Source organism: Cnephaeus nilssonii (genome assembly GCF_951640355.1).
Source record: "Cnephaeus nilssonii genome assembly, chromosome: 2".
NCBI classification, from domain to species: domain Eukaryota; kingdom Metazoa; phylum Chordata; class Mammalia; order Chiroptera; family Vespertilionidae; genus Cnephaeus; species Cnephaeus nilssonii.
This window is the reverse complement of record NC_137073.1, coordinates 13924195-13940218: the sequence shown is the minus strand read 5'-3', so window position 1 is coordinate 13940218 and position 16024 is coordinate 13924195. Positions and strand designations below refer to the sequence as shown.

Genomic DNA, 16024 nt, shown 5'->3' with positions numbered 1-16024 from the left:
GCCTCTGTTTCTTTGCACTTGGCCTGGGCGCTTGGGGGAACTCTCAGCCTCTAGTGAGGCAGACCCTGGCTGGAAAGGTCTGGACAGTGGGGAAGGCAGGCCATGGAGTAGGTCTTGTGTGGGAGCGAATGTGTACGTGAAAGCAGAAGCCAGCATGGAGACCCTTACACTGACCCACCAGCCTCATAGAGGGATTCCAGGGACCCTTTCCTGGGCCTGGGATCCAGGTGGGGGGCTGGAGACCTATGATATTCTTAGCAAACCTCTACATGCCCTTCGTGGGTGGAGGGTTCTAGAGCCCAGAGAAGCTGAGAACACTGTGGCCGTCACTTTCTCCCTCCACCTGGTGCCCTGGGAGCTGCTTCACTCCAAGGTTTGGGTTGTTCAGACTCAAACCCTAGCCTTCCTGCCTCTCAGCCTAGTGAGCGCCCTCCCCCCAACCCCAACTTCTAAGACAACTCGGCTGCAACACTGGTGACATTGGGGATGGACCATTCTTAGTTGGGGAGAGTACTGTCTGGTTTACTGCAGGATATTAAGCAGAACCCCTGAACTTTGTCCACTGGTACCAGAAGCATCCCCTTCAACCTCCAGGTGTGACAAATAAAAATGTCTCCAAACATGACCTAATGTCCCCTGGGGGGCAAAGCCCCCTGCACTGGGAATTGAGTGCCTGGGGGCAATGGGACCCCCCAGGAGGCAGGTGGGGAAGCTCACCTGGTGGCCAGGCTTCCTGTATTCCCTGTCTAGGGGGCGGGGGGGGGGGCGTGCTTGCTGGGTGCAGGGAGTTCATGGCATATACCACATGGACACACCAGGGCAGACAGGAGCTGGGGGACCCAGCTATAGCACGAACGCCACATAGCAGGCGAGGGGGCACCACAGCTCTGGCTGCACTAAGCTGGTCACAAGGTGAGATGACATCGTGGGAACTTGGGGGGGTTCTGGGGCTCGCAGCTGCAGGGGTCTCATGGGTCCGCCTCCATGAATTTCTCCAGCTCCCTGAGTCTCTTGACAAACTCCTGTGCCTCCCGGTTGGTACGGCCCTCCAGCATCCTTAGTGCAGACCTCACTGCAGGCAGGAGGGCAGGGGTAGCATCAGGCCCTGCCAGCCCTTAGACCCTCTGCCCCCCGGTTCCCCACTTACCCTGGGCTCTGGGCCGGCGCAGGTGCAGGGTGATGGGCTGCCCAGACCTCGTGCTCCCCCCGACCTGGGGCCGCACAATGCCGCCGATGCTGCCCAAGCCGAGAGCTGCCTCCCCTGCAAAGTCGTTGGTGGACAGCCAGTCGTGATCCATGACCGTGAAGAGCACACAGGCGCCACGACGGCGGCACGCGTCTGCTGGCACGGAGCTGCAGGAGGCGGAGGGGTCACCCAGAGCCTTGCTCCCTGCTTGGCTGGGCGTTGGGCAGGCGGGGCAACACTCACAAGTAGAAGAGTTCATCATACACCGGGTGCAGTGTCCGGCTTTTGACCTGGGTCCTCTGGCTGTGGACCAGCGGGAAAAAGTGCGGTGGGCCCAGCTCCACGATCACAAAGGGGTCACTCAGACCTGGGGGACAGGGCTGTGAGCAGCCTGCCACCATCCCACTGGCCTGACCCACCTCGCCGTGCCTCTGCCCCTTACCATTAGCGTCCAGGGGGAGCAGGTCGGCAGCGTGCAGCACTTCCACCACCAGCCGCTGCTCAGCTGCCTCGTAGTAGCAGCGCACACTCAGGCGCCCGCACCGGTTATGCTCTAGTGACCTCTGCAAGAAGGCCGGCGGGCCCGTGAGCTCAGCATGGGCTCAGGGGTGAGGCCATGTGCCCACTCCCGGACCACGTACCTGCTTGAGTTTGTCCAGGTAATACTGCTCAATGCACTCGCGGGTGGAGCACTTGTGTAGGCGCAGCTCCTCCTCCAGCCTCTGCGGGGAGAGGAGAGAAGGTGGACGCCACCTCCTCCCTGAAGGCACGGGGGCTAGTGCGGGGCAGTGGCCCAGGTCAGGCCTCACCTTGTAGCTTCCATCCCTCAGGTTCTCCAGGGGCAGACCCTGTCCGTCTGCGTGGAAGAAAGTGACCAGGGCCTAGGGCAGAGCAAGAAGGGAGAGACGTCAGATTGTGGCGTGTGCTGGGGACAGAGCCCCAAGACAGGTGGAGCCTTGAGTTTGCATAGCACCAGGACCTTGGGAGCCCGGGGCAGAGCCACCTCTCACACCAGGGGCATAGCAAAAGCCCCCAGAGCTTGGGGAAATGCTGGTGCCTGCGGCCAGGCACTGCCTTAACAGGTAGCGCAGGTGCTGCTGACCCAGGTGGGCTGGCCGGGAGGAAATGCCCTGGTGGGTGCTTAGAGGAAGAGCTGTCCGGACTTGGCAAGCCAATGCATCTTGGCCTGGGGCAGCGGGGCCCAGAGGAGGGCAGCAGCCTTTCCCCCTGCAGCCCAGCACAGGGGGCACCTCCACAAGGTCCTACCTCCAATGTGAAGTGGAAGCGGCTGTAGAAGTCGGCAGAGACGTCAAGGTTGGTGCCCAGCGCCTGCAGAATGGCCTGCAAAAGCAGCTCCCAGAGGGCCTCCAGCACCCTGCAGGGACACAGCATCTGTAACTGGACCCTGGCCCGCCCTGCTCCACCCGGCCCAGTCCATACCTGTTCAGGTTCTCCTTCACCAGCAAGGCGTTCAGCAGGGCCAGCTTCTCATCTAGGTATTTCATGAGCGGGGCCACAGCCTGCGGGGAGGGTCCTCAGGGCCAGACTGCACCTGGGCCCCCCCACACACACACTCCCCACCGGGCTGAGCCCTCAGCCGGCCAGTCACTCACCTCGTCGTTCTGGATGGAGTCAGGGGAGAGGCTGATGTGCTGCACATACTTTCTGATGTCACCCACCATCTGAGGGAGAGCAGTGCTCAGCACGGAGGGGAGTGGGGGTGGAGGGGGAGCCGGTCCCCATCCCACCTTCCTTGCCCACCTTGGAGGTCAGGTGCGCAGTCACAGTGCAGGCCTCCCGCTGCAGGTCCTCGTCCAGGGCCTGTGTGCAGTTGAGCAGGGAGCGCGGCAGCCCTCCCGTGAGCCCCGAGGCCCCCTCTGGCCATGCCAGGCCTCGCAGTGCCTGGCCAACCGCCCGGCGCAGGAGCTCCACATTGTTGAGGACCACGCAGAGCTGGAGAGAGGCGCCGGAGTATGTGGGGTGGGGGTGGGGGGAGGTTAGTGTTCCTGTGGTCAGATGGGGGCCCCAACCACCTCCTACCCCCATCCACCTGCCTGCCAGCCCACTCACCGGCTCGCTCACTGCCTCGCCTGAGGCCCTGGGCTGAGTGTCCACCTTCTTCCGCAGCAGCTGAGTGTAGAAGAGGGCAGCCTCACACAGGTCCTGGTAGGACACAGGGGCGCGAGAGCTGTGGCCACACCTGGCCCTGCTGCCCCTGCGGACCCCGACCTATTCTCGGGCTGGAGTTCCCACCTGGCTAAGCTGGGTGCCCAGCCCCTGGGCCTGGACAGGGTCTGGCCATGCTAAGCAGGTCCACAGCTCCTGGATGTGGCTGAAGCAGAGACTTGCCGTGGCTACAGAGCTGCTGTGCTTGGAGTTCTCCATAGGCTCCAGCTGGAAAGGCGAAAGGCAGCCTGGGTTTTGGGGGGCCCTGGATGGGTCCCAGTACCCTCGAGCCAGGTGCTCACTCACTGTGTCCACATCCACAGCTCCCTGAAGCCTCCATTTGGCCTGGTCCCGCAGCACCTGCAGCCAAAGCTTCACGGCAGGTAGGAATGGGACGTGGATGCCGACCAGGGCCAGGGAGCGGCTGTCCCTGCAGCAGGAGGCCAGCCGGTCAAAGCACGCCCACCTCAGGCACCCTGAGCCGGCATGGCCTAGGGCCCCTGACCTAAGGAGTACCCAGGAGAGCCTCCTGTTCCAGAGCCCTCCAGGAGGAAACTAGAGAACACGGGAGAGGGGCAGGTGAGGGAGGGGAACAGGTGCAAGGAGGGAGAGAGTAGGTGGTGGAGGGAGTAGGTGGTGGAGGGGGGAGTAAGGGAGGGAGTAGGTGGTGGAGGGGGGAAAGGGAGGGGTAAGGGACCGGACACCCACCGGCCCAGGATGCTGCTCCAAAAGCGCTGGATGTCAGCCAGGGACAGGTAGAGCTCGAAGAGCCGGGACGCCACCTCGAGGGTCATTTTGGAGCTCAGGTCCTCCGTCAGTACCCACACCTCCTCAGCTACCTGCCCAGAACGGTGCAGTCAAGCTGCCAGCAGCAAGGAAACCAGGCCCTTCCCAGCCAGAAAGCCTCTCCCCATCCCCCTGCCTCACCAGACGCTCCAGCTGCCGGAAGGTGAGGGTGAAGAAGTCGATCTTGATGATGCTGCAAAAGACACATCTCAGACACCTGCTCACCCCGGCCCCTGGCCCCAGTGGCAGCACTTGGGGGGCTGGGTGCAGGGGCGGCAGGAAGAGCCCTGGGCGCCACCTGTGGAAGAGGCTGGCATAGATGCTGTAGCAGGACTGCAGGTCCTCATAGATGGCGTCAACCAGCTCAACCAGCCCAGCAAGTCGCTGCAGTCCCGGCTGCAAGGAAGCAGGGTTCACACTGTTCACACTGACCTTTTGGCCTGCGCCCACCTGCCACACTCCCTCCCCCCCTCTCCCCAAGGCCATACCCTCTTTGAGCCGTACCTGCTCGCGAGGACTCTTGGCGTTCAGGAGCCTGTCAAACCATTCCCGGTTTCCTCTCTGCAAGGAAAGCCATGGAGGCAGTATGGGGAGGGGAGAAGGGCAGAGGGCCTGGGTTACAGCAGGTCCAGGGCCAGAGGGTGGGGCACTGGTAGCCAAGAGGTGCTGGGCAGGGGCGGGGCGGGGCCGGGCAGTTAGCCCTGACCAGGCTAACACGCACTTTCAGGGCAGCAGTGATGTCCGTGTTCAGCTCCGTCTCGAAGGGGCAGACTTCAAAGGAAGGCTGGAAGAGCTGCAGCTTGTCCAGACACCTGGTTGAGGAGCCACAGCTGACTGCTGGCTGCCCCACCTGGTCCCCTACCCCACCGGTGCTGGCAGCGGCACCCACTTGAGCAGCAGCTCCAGGCGTCGTATGGCTGTGCTGTTGGTGGCAGGGAAGTAGTCCCGGAGCTGGCGCAGCAGCCGCAGCGCGAACTCGGAGAAGGCGGAGAAGCTGTCGGCCAGGCTCTCCTCCTGGGGGCACAGGGCCCTTCAGAACTGATCCCTCGGGTCCTCCCCCGGGGCCGGGCCAGCGAGTCAGCAAAGCTTTGCCCTGAGGAGCAGCCTCCAGCCCGATTCACCTCTTCCTGCTGCCCTCTCCAGCCTCAGCCTCCACAGCCACCCCTAGCGTTTGCACCACCCGCTGCTCCCTCTGCTCTGTCTCTGCAGCGCCCAGAACTCCCTCTGCTGTTCACCTACTGATAGGACCTCCTCCAACCCATCCCTATCGCAGTATTGCACACCACTTGCTCTTTCCCAAATCAACTCCCTCGCGGGACACGGACCCAACGAAGAGAGGACTGCCCCTCACTGCCGGCCCCAGCCCGAGCAGGCGCACAGCACGCCCTCCAGGAACATTTTCAGGCCGCACGGCCAAGTCCACCTGCTCCTGGGGCAGTGAGGCCGCCTCTTCCCAGTGCGCCTGCATGTCCTCCAGCAGCCCCAGCAGGTAGCCATAGTCCAGTGTGCAGGTCTGATGGTGGCGGCTGCTGACCTGCCAGTGCCTGTGAGAGCCCCCAGCCCAAAGCCAGGGCAGAGGTGTCGGGCAGGACCCCACGTCCAAGAGACCTTCAAGCGCCCCGCCCACTCACGGGAACGGCCTGCTCATGCCCCGCCCAACCAACGCCACCGCCCCGCCCACTCACGGGAATGGCCTGCTCATGCCCCGCCCAACCAACGCCACCGCCCCGCCCACTCACGGGAATGGCCGGCTCATGCCCCGCCCAACCAACGCCACCGCCCCGCCCACTCACGGGAATGGCCTGCTCATGCCCCGCCCAACCAATGCCACCGCCCCGCCCTTCGTCGTGCGCCCCGCCCACTCACAGCACCGCCAGTTGCAGAGCAGACAGGTTGCTTTGAGCGCCGTGCAGGCAGAGCACAGTGGCCGCCGGCGCGCTGAGCTCGCCCCGCCAGCTGCTGGAGTTGGGCTGGGGGAGGGACGGGGCGTGGGTGGAGGTGGGAGACTCCCATCCCCTCCCGCTTGCGGTCCCCGTCGCTTGCCTTCCCCAGGCCGTGCCCAGCTGCCGCGGGGACCCGAGGGCGCCTCTACCTCCTCGGCTCGGTGCTCGAACTGCAGCAGTCGGCTGAGCAGCAGCAGATAGGACAGGAAGCCCGACCGCCCGCGCTGGCTCATGCCCGTATCCCTCTGGAACACAGGGCCCTTCATCAGGTGCCCGAGCCATGGGCTGGGGTGCAGGGCCGGGGTCCCCACGGTTCCCCACGGCTCCCCACCTGCGTGGTGATCAGCTTGAGCACTAGCTGGCAGTCTCCCTGCACGCGGGAGGCGCTGGAGCGTGGTTCCAGCTTGAACCATCGGTCCTCACCAGCCACGGGCACCTCCTGCAGGAAGGGGATTCAGACTGGTATTTCTCGGAGGCTGTGGGGCTGTGGGGAGAACACAGGCCTCCACGCTTCCCAGTGGACTGGGGTGACTAGCACAGAGTGAGCACTCGGGGGTGCCCGGACAGAGTCCCAAGGAGACTGGTCCTGCGCGCCCTTCAGTGAGGTTTCCCCCCATGGCCCAAGAAGGATGGAAGACTTGGGGGGATTACAGGACACAGCCACTGGCAGTACGCCAGGAGCCGAGGCACCCGCAAGCAGGTGTTCCGTGAGTGAAGCCTCTGCACCCACTCACCCCGATGGGTATGTTGAGGCACCCCAGGAAGTCATCAGTGTGGTCCTCTGTGGGCCCGGCCTTCCCATTTGCACGGGCTGACTTGACAATCTGTTTGAAATACCTGAGCACAGCAGGGCGGGCATCACACATGTGGTCTCTGGGGAGCCACCACCACTGGGAGGGCACAAGGGTCCCACCCGCGGTACCTGCTCATGCCCTTCAGGCCGATGACTTCATTTAGCTTCCTGCATGCCTCCACCAGGGACACATCATCGTCATGGTCCCTGAGGAAGGGGGGCAGCCGGCTTGTCGAGCCCAGCCCAGCCCTGAGTGCCCCCTCCCACTACCCTCAGCCCCGAGGCACCCACACCCCCTGCCTGCAGGGCACAGGGTCTATACCAGATGTCTAGGTGCAGCTGGTCCGTGCTGACATCCTCAATCTCACTACAAGGAAAACAGAAATATCCGTGAGGGCCTGCCCAGGGCTGGGCAGGGACCATTTTAGGAGACACGGGGAAGAGTCCATGACAGGCTGTGTGGCCCTGAGGACACGAATCTCTCTGAGACTTAGTTTCCCCTCTAGCAAGTGGGCATATGAAGCCACCCTGGTTTCCTAGGTGGGCACTGGTCACAGCCACCCCCGTGTACCCCAGGGCTGGGCTGGCACTGCAGGCCATGCCTTCCTGACCATCTGCTGCGTGAGGGGGCTTACAAGAGGAAGTGCTCCTTCCAGACAGGGTTCAGGGTGCTGCTCTTGACCTCGGTGACCTGGATGCACTTAGCTGGCAGCGGGCTGCCACGCTTGGCACCCTTTCGGAAGCTGAAGCGCTGCTCCTTGTGCGGGCCTGGCTCCCGTGGGGTGCCCGAGGCTGACAGGATGCCCAGCATGCAGTACGGGTCACTGAAGCCTGGGGCACAGTAGGAACCTCAGTCCCCGATCACAGGCCCTCCTCCTCTCCATAGTAACCAGGCCTGGGAGCAGCCAACACGTCCGGGCCAGTCCTCACTCACCGTTGGGGTCTTTGGCCAGCAGGTTCTTGGCCCGCATGACGGACACTTTCAGGGCATATGTGGGGGCCTGTGGGCAGAGAGGTGCTGGGGAGCCTCTAGGGGTTCAGCCCTGCCCTGTGCCCTCCACCCAAGTCCTTGACCATGGGCACGTGGCCGGTCAGCTCCGCACAGGCAGGTGGCAGCCTCACCTTGGCCTTCTTCACCCTCTCGATGGCCTCTGCATGCTCCTCGGGGCTGGTGCCAAACACCTGTGGAGGGCAGGCAGGCGTGAGGGCCCAGCTGGCCCCCAAAGCAAGGCTGGCCATCGCCGTGGGGACCTCAGGCATGGCCCCAGGCAGGGATGCCTGACTGCAAATGTCATGGGTGGGGGCAGCGCACGGGTGAGAGGAAAGATGTGTCTGCCTGTCCTTCTTTCTACCCTTCTGTGTGTGTGTGTGTGTGTGTGTGTGTGTGTGTGTCCATCCTTCTGGTGTGCCAGTCAGCCTGTATGTGTGTCTGTCTGTGCACACACACGTATGTGTATGTTGTGTACATGGTGCACATGTGTGTGTTGTTCAGGTGATTGACAGTGAGGTCAGCGGTGGGCAGTGGTCCCATTCCTTTTCAATGGGGCTCACCTGCTGAAGGTAGCTCAGTAGGGCCTCCTGGTCGTCCACTTGGTCGGGGCCCATGGTTCCTGCTCGATAGAGGACGGTGTACAAGGCTTCCTCATAGAGCATCTCCACCTGTGGGTGGTGTGGGGAGCACACCCTCAGTCCCTTGCCACCACACCCCTGTCTCCCTTCAGGCTCCTTGGGCCCACCCTCCATGTGTCCAGCCCCAGCCCTCAGCAGCCCCTCCCACGGGCAGAGATCCACTCCCCGCCTCAGTGCCTTTGCACCTGCCTAGCCCTCTTCTGGGGGCTCCTACTCATCCCTGACCCCTGCTCCTTACTCACTTGCATGGGAGGCCTGGCCCACCACCCCAGACACCTTTACTGTCCACCGAGTCCCAGACTCTGAGCCTGGCACACAACAGGTGCTCACAGCCTCGCCCTAGGGCCAGAACCCCATCCCTCTTACCTCCTCCTGGGTCAGGGCTCTCAGGCCACGGTTGGGGTCCACAGGCTCGGCGGGGGCTGGTGAGTTGCTGCGCAATAGGACCTAAGAGGGGGTGCTGGGGTGAGGGTCTCCGAAGGTGGGGGTCCTGTGGCTGGCTGGGCAGGGGGTGATCCAGGGAGGGAATGGAGGGGTGGAGGCCAGATGTGGAGGGGGCAGGTGAGGAGGCCTGGCACAGTGCCCCCCATGCTACACAGCAGTATCCAAAATCCATCCTCACCTCAGGGCACGGCAGGCTCCGCCTGCCTTCCCCCTTCTTCAGGATGAGGCGCATCTGGGTGAAGAACTCCACCCCATCCCCTGGTTTCCTGCCGAGAAAGGCCAGGCTTGGGATCAACAGACCCTCCCCAAAGCTCAGGGCTCACAGCACACAGCACGCTGCCGGCTCAGGACCAGCCACCAGCCCACATGACTAAAGGCACGCCTTGGGGCACCGCGTGATGTCCACAGGGCACCCCATGCTCTTGGGCACAGACCCTCCTAGGCTCCCTCTGGGCCATGGGGCACCCACCAGGCCCCAGTGGCAGGCTCCTGCGGGTCAGCACTGGCGCTCCCCGGCTCCTCCTCAGTCCTCCGGCGGAAGGATGGGCAGACCTGCACCTGCCTGAGCACACTGCTCTTGATCTCCAGCAAGGTGGACATGGTGGGTGCCTGCGGGCAGAGAGCACGGCCGTGCCTTCCGGTCATCCGTACAGTCCCCAATAAGCATCGCACAACAGATTTAGCAACGACTAAATGAACCAAAAACCTACAGAAGCCATGATCCTGGGAACAGCCTGAGGCAGGAGGAGAGGGCACCTCTGGGAAAGAGATGCTGGACTATCATGGCCACCAGAGGCAGGGGGTGGGAGGGCAGAGGCCCGGAGGTCACCCCCTACCCTGGACTGTGCCAAGTCACCTGGTCTAAGTCATCAGCCTGGGCAGAGGGCCACTGTCATTTTCACTTGAGTGGAAGGGGCTGCTCCCTCTGCAGCCCCCAAAGCCGGAGTAGCAGCCCAGCTGCTGCTTGAGCTGTTGCCAGGGCAACCGCCAGCTGCTGTGTCTGCATGTGACAGGGGCTACAGGGGCTCCACATCTCACAGACAAACGTGACGCAGGAGCCCAGTGGCCTGAGCTGCAGGGATGGAGGTGTCTGTGAGAGCCAAATGTTCAAGGTGGTGGTGGGGAGCACCCTACCTGTATTTTCCACTCAGCATAATGCTCAGCCCTGGAGAGGGGTGCTGCTCTGTTCCCCTCATCTGGATGAGGAAACTGAGGCCCCCGGGTTAGGAAACTGCCAAGGCCACAGAGCCAGCAGGTAGCCTGCGGTGGAGGCCAGGTCCCCCTGGCTTCTGTGTCCAAGCACTAAGCTCCTGGCACACCTGAGTCCTGGGGTCTAGGTGGGCCACCCTACCTCTCTTCTGACCGGTACCTCCTTACTCCCTTAGCCCATTGCCAAGATGGGGGCAACAGTGGTGTTTGGGCACAGGCGTCTGGGAGTGATGGCTCATTCTGAGTGCTCAGAGACCCCGCAGGTTCCCCTGGGATCCTGGGCTGCCTGGGCAGGTGATGATCTCGTGGCACCCAACAGCCTTGGCCCTGGGAGACAACCAGCACCTCACCCAGAGCTTCAACAGTGGGCGTGTGGCCACCCCCCCCCCCCCCCCCAGAAAGCACTCACCGGCTCCAAGGCCCCTCAGCCCATATGGGGCAGGAGTGAGCCTGGCACAGAGCTACAGAGCCCTCTACCTGTGTGATGGGCCCCAATGGACCTGGACAGCAGCACAGAACATCCCTGCTAGTGCCCAGGCACCAAGGCCAGAATCAGCTCCCTCTGGTCCAACAAGCAAACTGAGGCCAGCCATGGTGGCCCTGGGCCAAGCCAAATGGTCAGGTCTGCTTGGTCCCCTGGCTGTCTTCAAGGCCCGGGTTGGATGGGAAATGACAATTCTGCAAAGTGGATGCCCCATTTCACAGCCCAGGCCTGGGGTGACTTGCTCAGAGCCAGGATTCAAACCCAAGGCTCCGGGCCAGGCTCTCTCCGCTAGCCTCTCGGTGGTTCTGAGGCAGGTGAGCCTGGGGCAGCCGAGCTGGACCAAAAAGCCAGACGGGTCTCCTCAGGCAGTGTCCCCAGTGGCCAGCTGGGCATCCTCAGAGGGAGGAGACACCTTCTGAGCACTGGGTGCCCTTCTCACAGTAACCAGGTCCCTGGCAACTTGGGGGTAGGGGGCAGGGAGTGGCAGGATGTCTGGCCTCACATGCTAGTTCTCCATGCCATCTTCTCGGTCTTCTCTTTCCAGCCTGGCCCCTACTCCCCCTTTCCCTCTTTTTCATTGATTCCTGGCCCCCATCCTCCCGTGCCTCCCAGACAGTGCTGCCCTGCACCACCCTAGGGCAATGCCCATTGCAAACGCTGCTCCCTGGGGTCTCATCCCAACCTAGTCCCTGGGGGAGGGGCCTAGGGGTCTGAATTTTAACCAGCTCTGCAGGTGTTCTCAGAGCTCCATGAAGCCCGAGACCAGCTGTCAAGGGTAGCTAGATGCTTCTGGAATGAACGCATGAAAAAATTTCACCCCGTTCTTCCTTCGAGGTCCCCTCTTACCGTCCTTACTCACCTGTTGCGACGCAACGTTCTCCATGCAACATCCCCCCACCCCCCACTCCTCTCACTGACACCCTCCCTCCCGACCCCCTCCGTGCTGCCCACGGGAGCCGGGGCCCCCACCAGTTTTGTCGGGGTCTTTCCCCCAGTGGAGGGACGGTGGTCCAGGAAGTTCGGAAGATGATCAGATGAGTGTGTATATTTTTAACCCCCTAGCACCCTTGCGTAGGTGAAGCTCGGGCAGGGCTTCACTGACGCGGATTTCGGGGAGGCCAGGGTCGTACGAGGATCGTGCGAGGGTGGGAGGGACGGTGTGCCGGGGCGTCTTCCTTCCCGGCCGGTTGCCTGGGAAACACCGCAGAGCGTCTTCAGGGTCCTCGGCCAGACCCCACCCCCGCGACAGACTGACCGGCCGCCCCTACCCCGACCCCTCCCGCTCCTGTGCCCCCAGGGGAGGGCGCACAGCGGGGCGCGGGAAGAAATGCCGGAGACCTGCTCCTGCGAGCTCGCACCGGCCTCAGTTTCCCCGGGTCCGGGGGCGAGTCTTTGCGACCTCCCGCCGCCCTCCGCCTGGGGGCCTCCCAGTGCCGCCGGGAGGGACCCTCGCCGGAGTTGGAGGGGTCGGCGTCCCAGGTCCATCAGGGTGGGCGCCGGCCAAGCTTCGACGGCGCGAGATGGAGTCGCAACACTCACCGTGGGCTTGGGGTCCTGCGGGTGGGGATGGGGTCCCCGAGGGCCCCCTTCTCGCACGGACACTCCGGGACGCCCTGGACAGCGACCGCTCGCAGCCAGGCGCGCCTACGACTGAGCGCAGCTGACCCACCGCGGCTGCGGCCGGGGGTGGGGGCGGGACCTGGCCTGCTCGCCCCGCCCCTGCGGGCCCACCCCCGCACGCCCCCTCCCCTTCCCGTGCACCCCCGCGTCCCCTACGGTGAGCGAGGCCGGGCGAGGGTCCCTGCGGGCGAGGGTCCCGGCTCTCCCAGGGCCGGGCCAGGGAGCTCCCTCCCGCAGGGACCGGGGCGCAGAGCTGTCAGTCAACCCATCGGTTGGTGCCGACCTGAAAGCAGGCTCAGCTCTGCGTCAGGAGCCCCTCCCGAGGCCAGAGTCACCGGAACCGAACAAGAGACTTTTGGGGAAGGGCTGTGCAGCCACCTCCCAGTCATCCTCCCAGCCCGGCGTGTCCCCTGTGGCAACCTGGAGCAGGCCTGGGCCTGGGGACTTCGCCACCTCGGGCCTAACAGCTCCCTCCTCTCAAGGGGGGGGGGGGGGGGGGAGTCCACACCAGGGGTAAGGGGTGCTGCAGTCATCAACCCAGGATACCCCACAACGACCTTGACTACCTGTTGAGGTGATCGTCCCCAGGGTCCAGATGAGGCCCCATGCACCCCAGGTTGAGCCAGTCCTGGTCACACAGCCTGTGGAACCCCAGGGCCTGAGCTGGACCCCACCCGCGCATTTCCCAGCCCACTATTAGGGTCCCTTTTGGGCTCCCCATTTCATATCCACTCAGCATTCTGAGACTTGACCGCAGTCACCTGGGGAGCTTGTTAACACAGATTGACGGCCCACCCCAAAGCTACTGATTCCAAAAGTCTGGGCTGGGGCGGGCCGTCTGCATTTCTACAAGCTCCAGTGCTGCTGGGCGTCCGGGCCACCCTGGAGAACCGGGGGGGGGGGGGGGGGGGGGGGCTGTGCAGAGCTTCTGTTCCTGAGGTGCACAGGGTCCCTGGATCCCAGCCCTGCTTTTGGCTCACCCTGCTGGATCCTCACAGCACCTTGTCCTTGGGGGTCAGACAGAGATTTGGAGTTTTCACCCCAGAGGACAGAAACACAAGCCTGGACCCACAGTTCAGGCTCAGAGGCAAGGGCAGTTCTCTCTGGGAAGGCCAGGGGTCAGGCAAGCTGAAGGGAGACCCAAAGGCTGGAGTAACAGGGCTCCAGAGCATAGCTCCACGTAGGGAGGCACCAACCTTAACCACCACATCTTTCAGCGAATCGCCCACTTACAGGGTGCTTCTCCCCTACACAGGGGTGGGGCGGGCCTCTCTCTGATGGGGCTACCACCTGTCACAGCTTCCAGACCCAGACTCACATCATGCTGCCATATACCCACCCATCCTTGTAGGATGAAACCAAGAACTACCGTGTGTGTGTGTGTGTGTGTGTGTGTGTGTGTGTGTGTGTGAGAGAGAGAGAGAGAGAGAGAGAGAGAGAGAGAGAGAGCACTGCAGGGGATTAGAGACTGCATTGCAGGGTCGGGGGACAGAATTGCAGGTTAGGTTTTCCTATAAGCTCTGTCCCGAGGCCCTACTTCCACCCTGACCCAGCACAGCCAGGCAGGTGAGGGCAGAGGCTGTTCAGGATATGCATGGGCTGCCTGGGACAGAGATGAGTCACGGAAGCAGGAGAGGGGGCCGGACGCCGTGCCACCAGCTGCTCCTGGGCTTCCTTCTGCAGGGTACAGCCATCGGTATGAGGGCAGCCTGTCCTTCCCTGGGGGACTGGCAGGTCCTGCGCCAGGATCTTGGAACTGGTGCCCCCACCCCTGCAATTTTATGTCAGATTCTATCAACCTGTTGGAACAAACACCAGTCCGGTTGCCATGGTGATCATAATGGCTTGGGAGGAAGAACTGAGACTCTGTAGCGGCTGTAAACAGGAAGTTAGGAGGGGCTGCTGCTAGGGGAGGAGGCCCCTGCTTGCACCACCCACCCATGCCCTGGGGGATCCAGAGGTGGGGCCAGTGGCATCAGAGGCACCAGCCCTGAAACTAATTAACCAGCCAGATGGCAGAAGGCCCCCCGAGACTTCACCACTGTTCTCTGTAGATAAGTGAACTGAGGCCCAGAGAGGGGACAGGGCTTGTCTAGGGCCACACAGCAACAGGCTGGGTCCCACGCTTAGCCCTGAGCCTGTTTCCCTAGGAAAGGAGGAGCCCTAGGACTTCCCTCCACACACACTTCCAGGGGCTGGAGCGATGGTCCCATTTGTAGCTGATCCCTTCCTTCTCCCCACCTACTCCGAGGCTGAGGTCAGGCCCCCCTGAGTCAGCGTCACCCTGGCTTCTCTGCCCCAGACCTGACAGGGTCACATCACAGCAGGTGTTAGGGCACAACATTCTGCCTAGAGGTCTGGGCTCTGTGGAGCTGGTGGGGACGTGGGGGTCATACCCTCCGGGCTTCTGACAGGAAAGCGCCTGGCACGTGTGTGTGTGTGTGTGTGTGTGTGTGTGTGTGTGTGTGTGGCGGCGGCTTTCCCTCCTAGGGCCAGGAGAAAAACACCCGGCTCTGGATAAGCACTCTGAAGGCCAATGCAGAGCAGGGGAAGGCTGGCTGGCACAGGAGAGGACACCTGTGAGTCCACCCCCCACTACAGGCTTATAAGCCACCAGCTCACACTCTCTGGGGGCAGCCCTAGGAATTGCAGGCCCGGCCTCCTGGCAGTCAGGGTCCTCCCATGGCCCTCTGAACCTCAGCACCCGCCCAGGACAAGAGGCAGGAAAAGGGGGCGGGCCATGGGACAGGGCAAAGGGTTCCTGCCTGCCCTGGCGGCAGGACCCTGAGGACTGCAGGAATCTGTTCCATTGCCTGGGCCATCGTGAGTGGTTCTGCCAGCAGAGGTGGCTCCAGGTGGGAAGGGGTCTGGCCCAAATGGCCCCCTGCCTGAGATGCTGCTTCCTGGGGCGCAGTCACCGGCAGCTCAGTGGGGTCCTGTTGTTGCCAGTACCTGCACAGGTGGAGTCTGTGCCAGGCCTGGGACAAGGAAGCAGAGCACCATCCACTGTCCGCTGGCCTTCCTGTCAGCTTCTGGCCCAGGAGCAGGTGTGTGACCCCCATCAAGAGCACCTCCCGCACTCACCACATGTGGGGCCAGGGCAGTGTCAGGAGATAGAGCTAAAGGTGGACCCAGCACCCGGCTCCTCCACGGAACAGGCATCATTCTTTGCACAGCTGAGGGCTGAGATGCCCTGGTCCCTGGCTCTGGAGTCTGAGTCTGTCCTCCTTGGAGGAATGGGAGGGGCCGCATGAGCACCCAGCTGGCCTTTCTGCAGGAGGGCATCCTGGAAGAAGGGGTGGGTGGGCACCTGGAAGGGCAGAGCCCAGGAGTGAGGAACCCAGGTCTGTGCTCTGTGACTTGGCTGTATTTTCTTCTAGATCAGGGAAAACGGCCTCCTAACAGATGCCGGAGCCTTTGGGCCGAGTGCTGGAGCCAGTTGTGGGGCCTGGGGGCAGCAGGGAGGGTGGGACCCTGGTGCTCCAGCCCCGTGGGGCCCACAGCCTCCGCAGATGGGGTCACAGCGCTGGAAGCATGCGTCTCCTGGGCCCCAGCCGCACAGGTGCCCCTCAGCCTCCTAGCGGAAGTTGACTCAGACCTGTCAGCCCTATCAATGCTGGGCCTCTAACCTGCCAACTTGTCTTCAGTCTCAAACTGGAGGCAGCTCATGGCAGGGCTTGATGTGGGAAGGCCTTGGGCCAGCAGGTCAGGAAGCAATGTGGCCTGTGTGGGCAGACAGGTTTGAGGACACAGCACTGGCCCAG

The 16024-nt window shown here is 63.1% G+C and overlaps 1 protein-coding gene across 4 annotated transcripts; it reads right to left on the bottom strand.

The window, feature by feature from the left end:
• Window positions 1-119: 119 nt before the first annotated feature.
• On the bottom strand, window positions 120-9547 carry BAIAP3 (BAI1 associated protein 3; the record flags this gene model as incomplete). 4 transcript variants are annotated; one of them, XM_079793253.1, is made up of 33 exons in its annotated part: window positions 120-1072; window positions 1148-1353; window positions 1430-1553; window positions 1629-1749; window positions 1828-1908; window positions 1996-2067; window positions 2453-2561; window positions 2627-2706; window positions 2800-2868; window positions 2948-3139; window positions 3257-3349; window positions 3440-3580; window positions 3659-3782; window positions 4061-4191; window positions 4280-4331; window positions 4437-4534; window positions 4643-4699; window positions 4860-4950; window positions 5028-5152; window positions 5562-5682; window positions 6005-6108; window positions 6231-6326; window positions 6413-6520; window positions 6816-6918; window positions 7004-7081; window positions 7197-7241; window positions 7510-7705; window positions 7809-7875; window positions 7997-8056; window positions 8426-8533; window positions 8870-8950; window positions 9126-9213; window positions 9417-9547. In XM_079793253.1, 33 exons carry the CDS (start codon window positions 9545-9547, stop codon window positions 969-971), a joined length of 3456 nt encoding a protein of 1151 aa, XP_079649379.1. In that variant the 3' UTR covers window positions 120-968. The 4 variants fall into 4 exon arrangements, with proteins under 4 accessions (XP_079649379.1, XP_079649380.1, XP_079649381.1 ...); XM_079793254.1 differs by having other exon boundaries at window positions 8426-8464; XM_079793255.1 differs by having other exon boundaries at window positions 8426-8449.
• Window positions 9548-16024: the final 6477 nt, after the last annotated feature.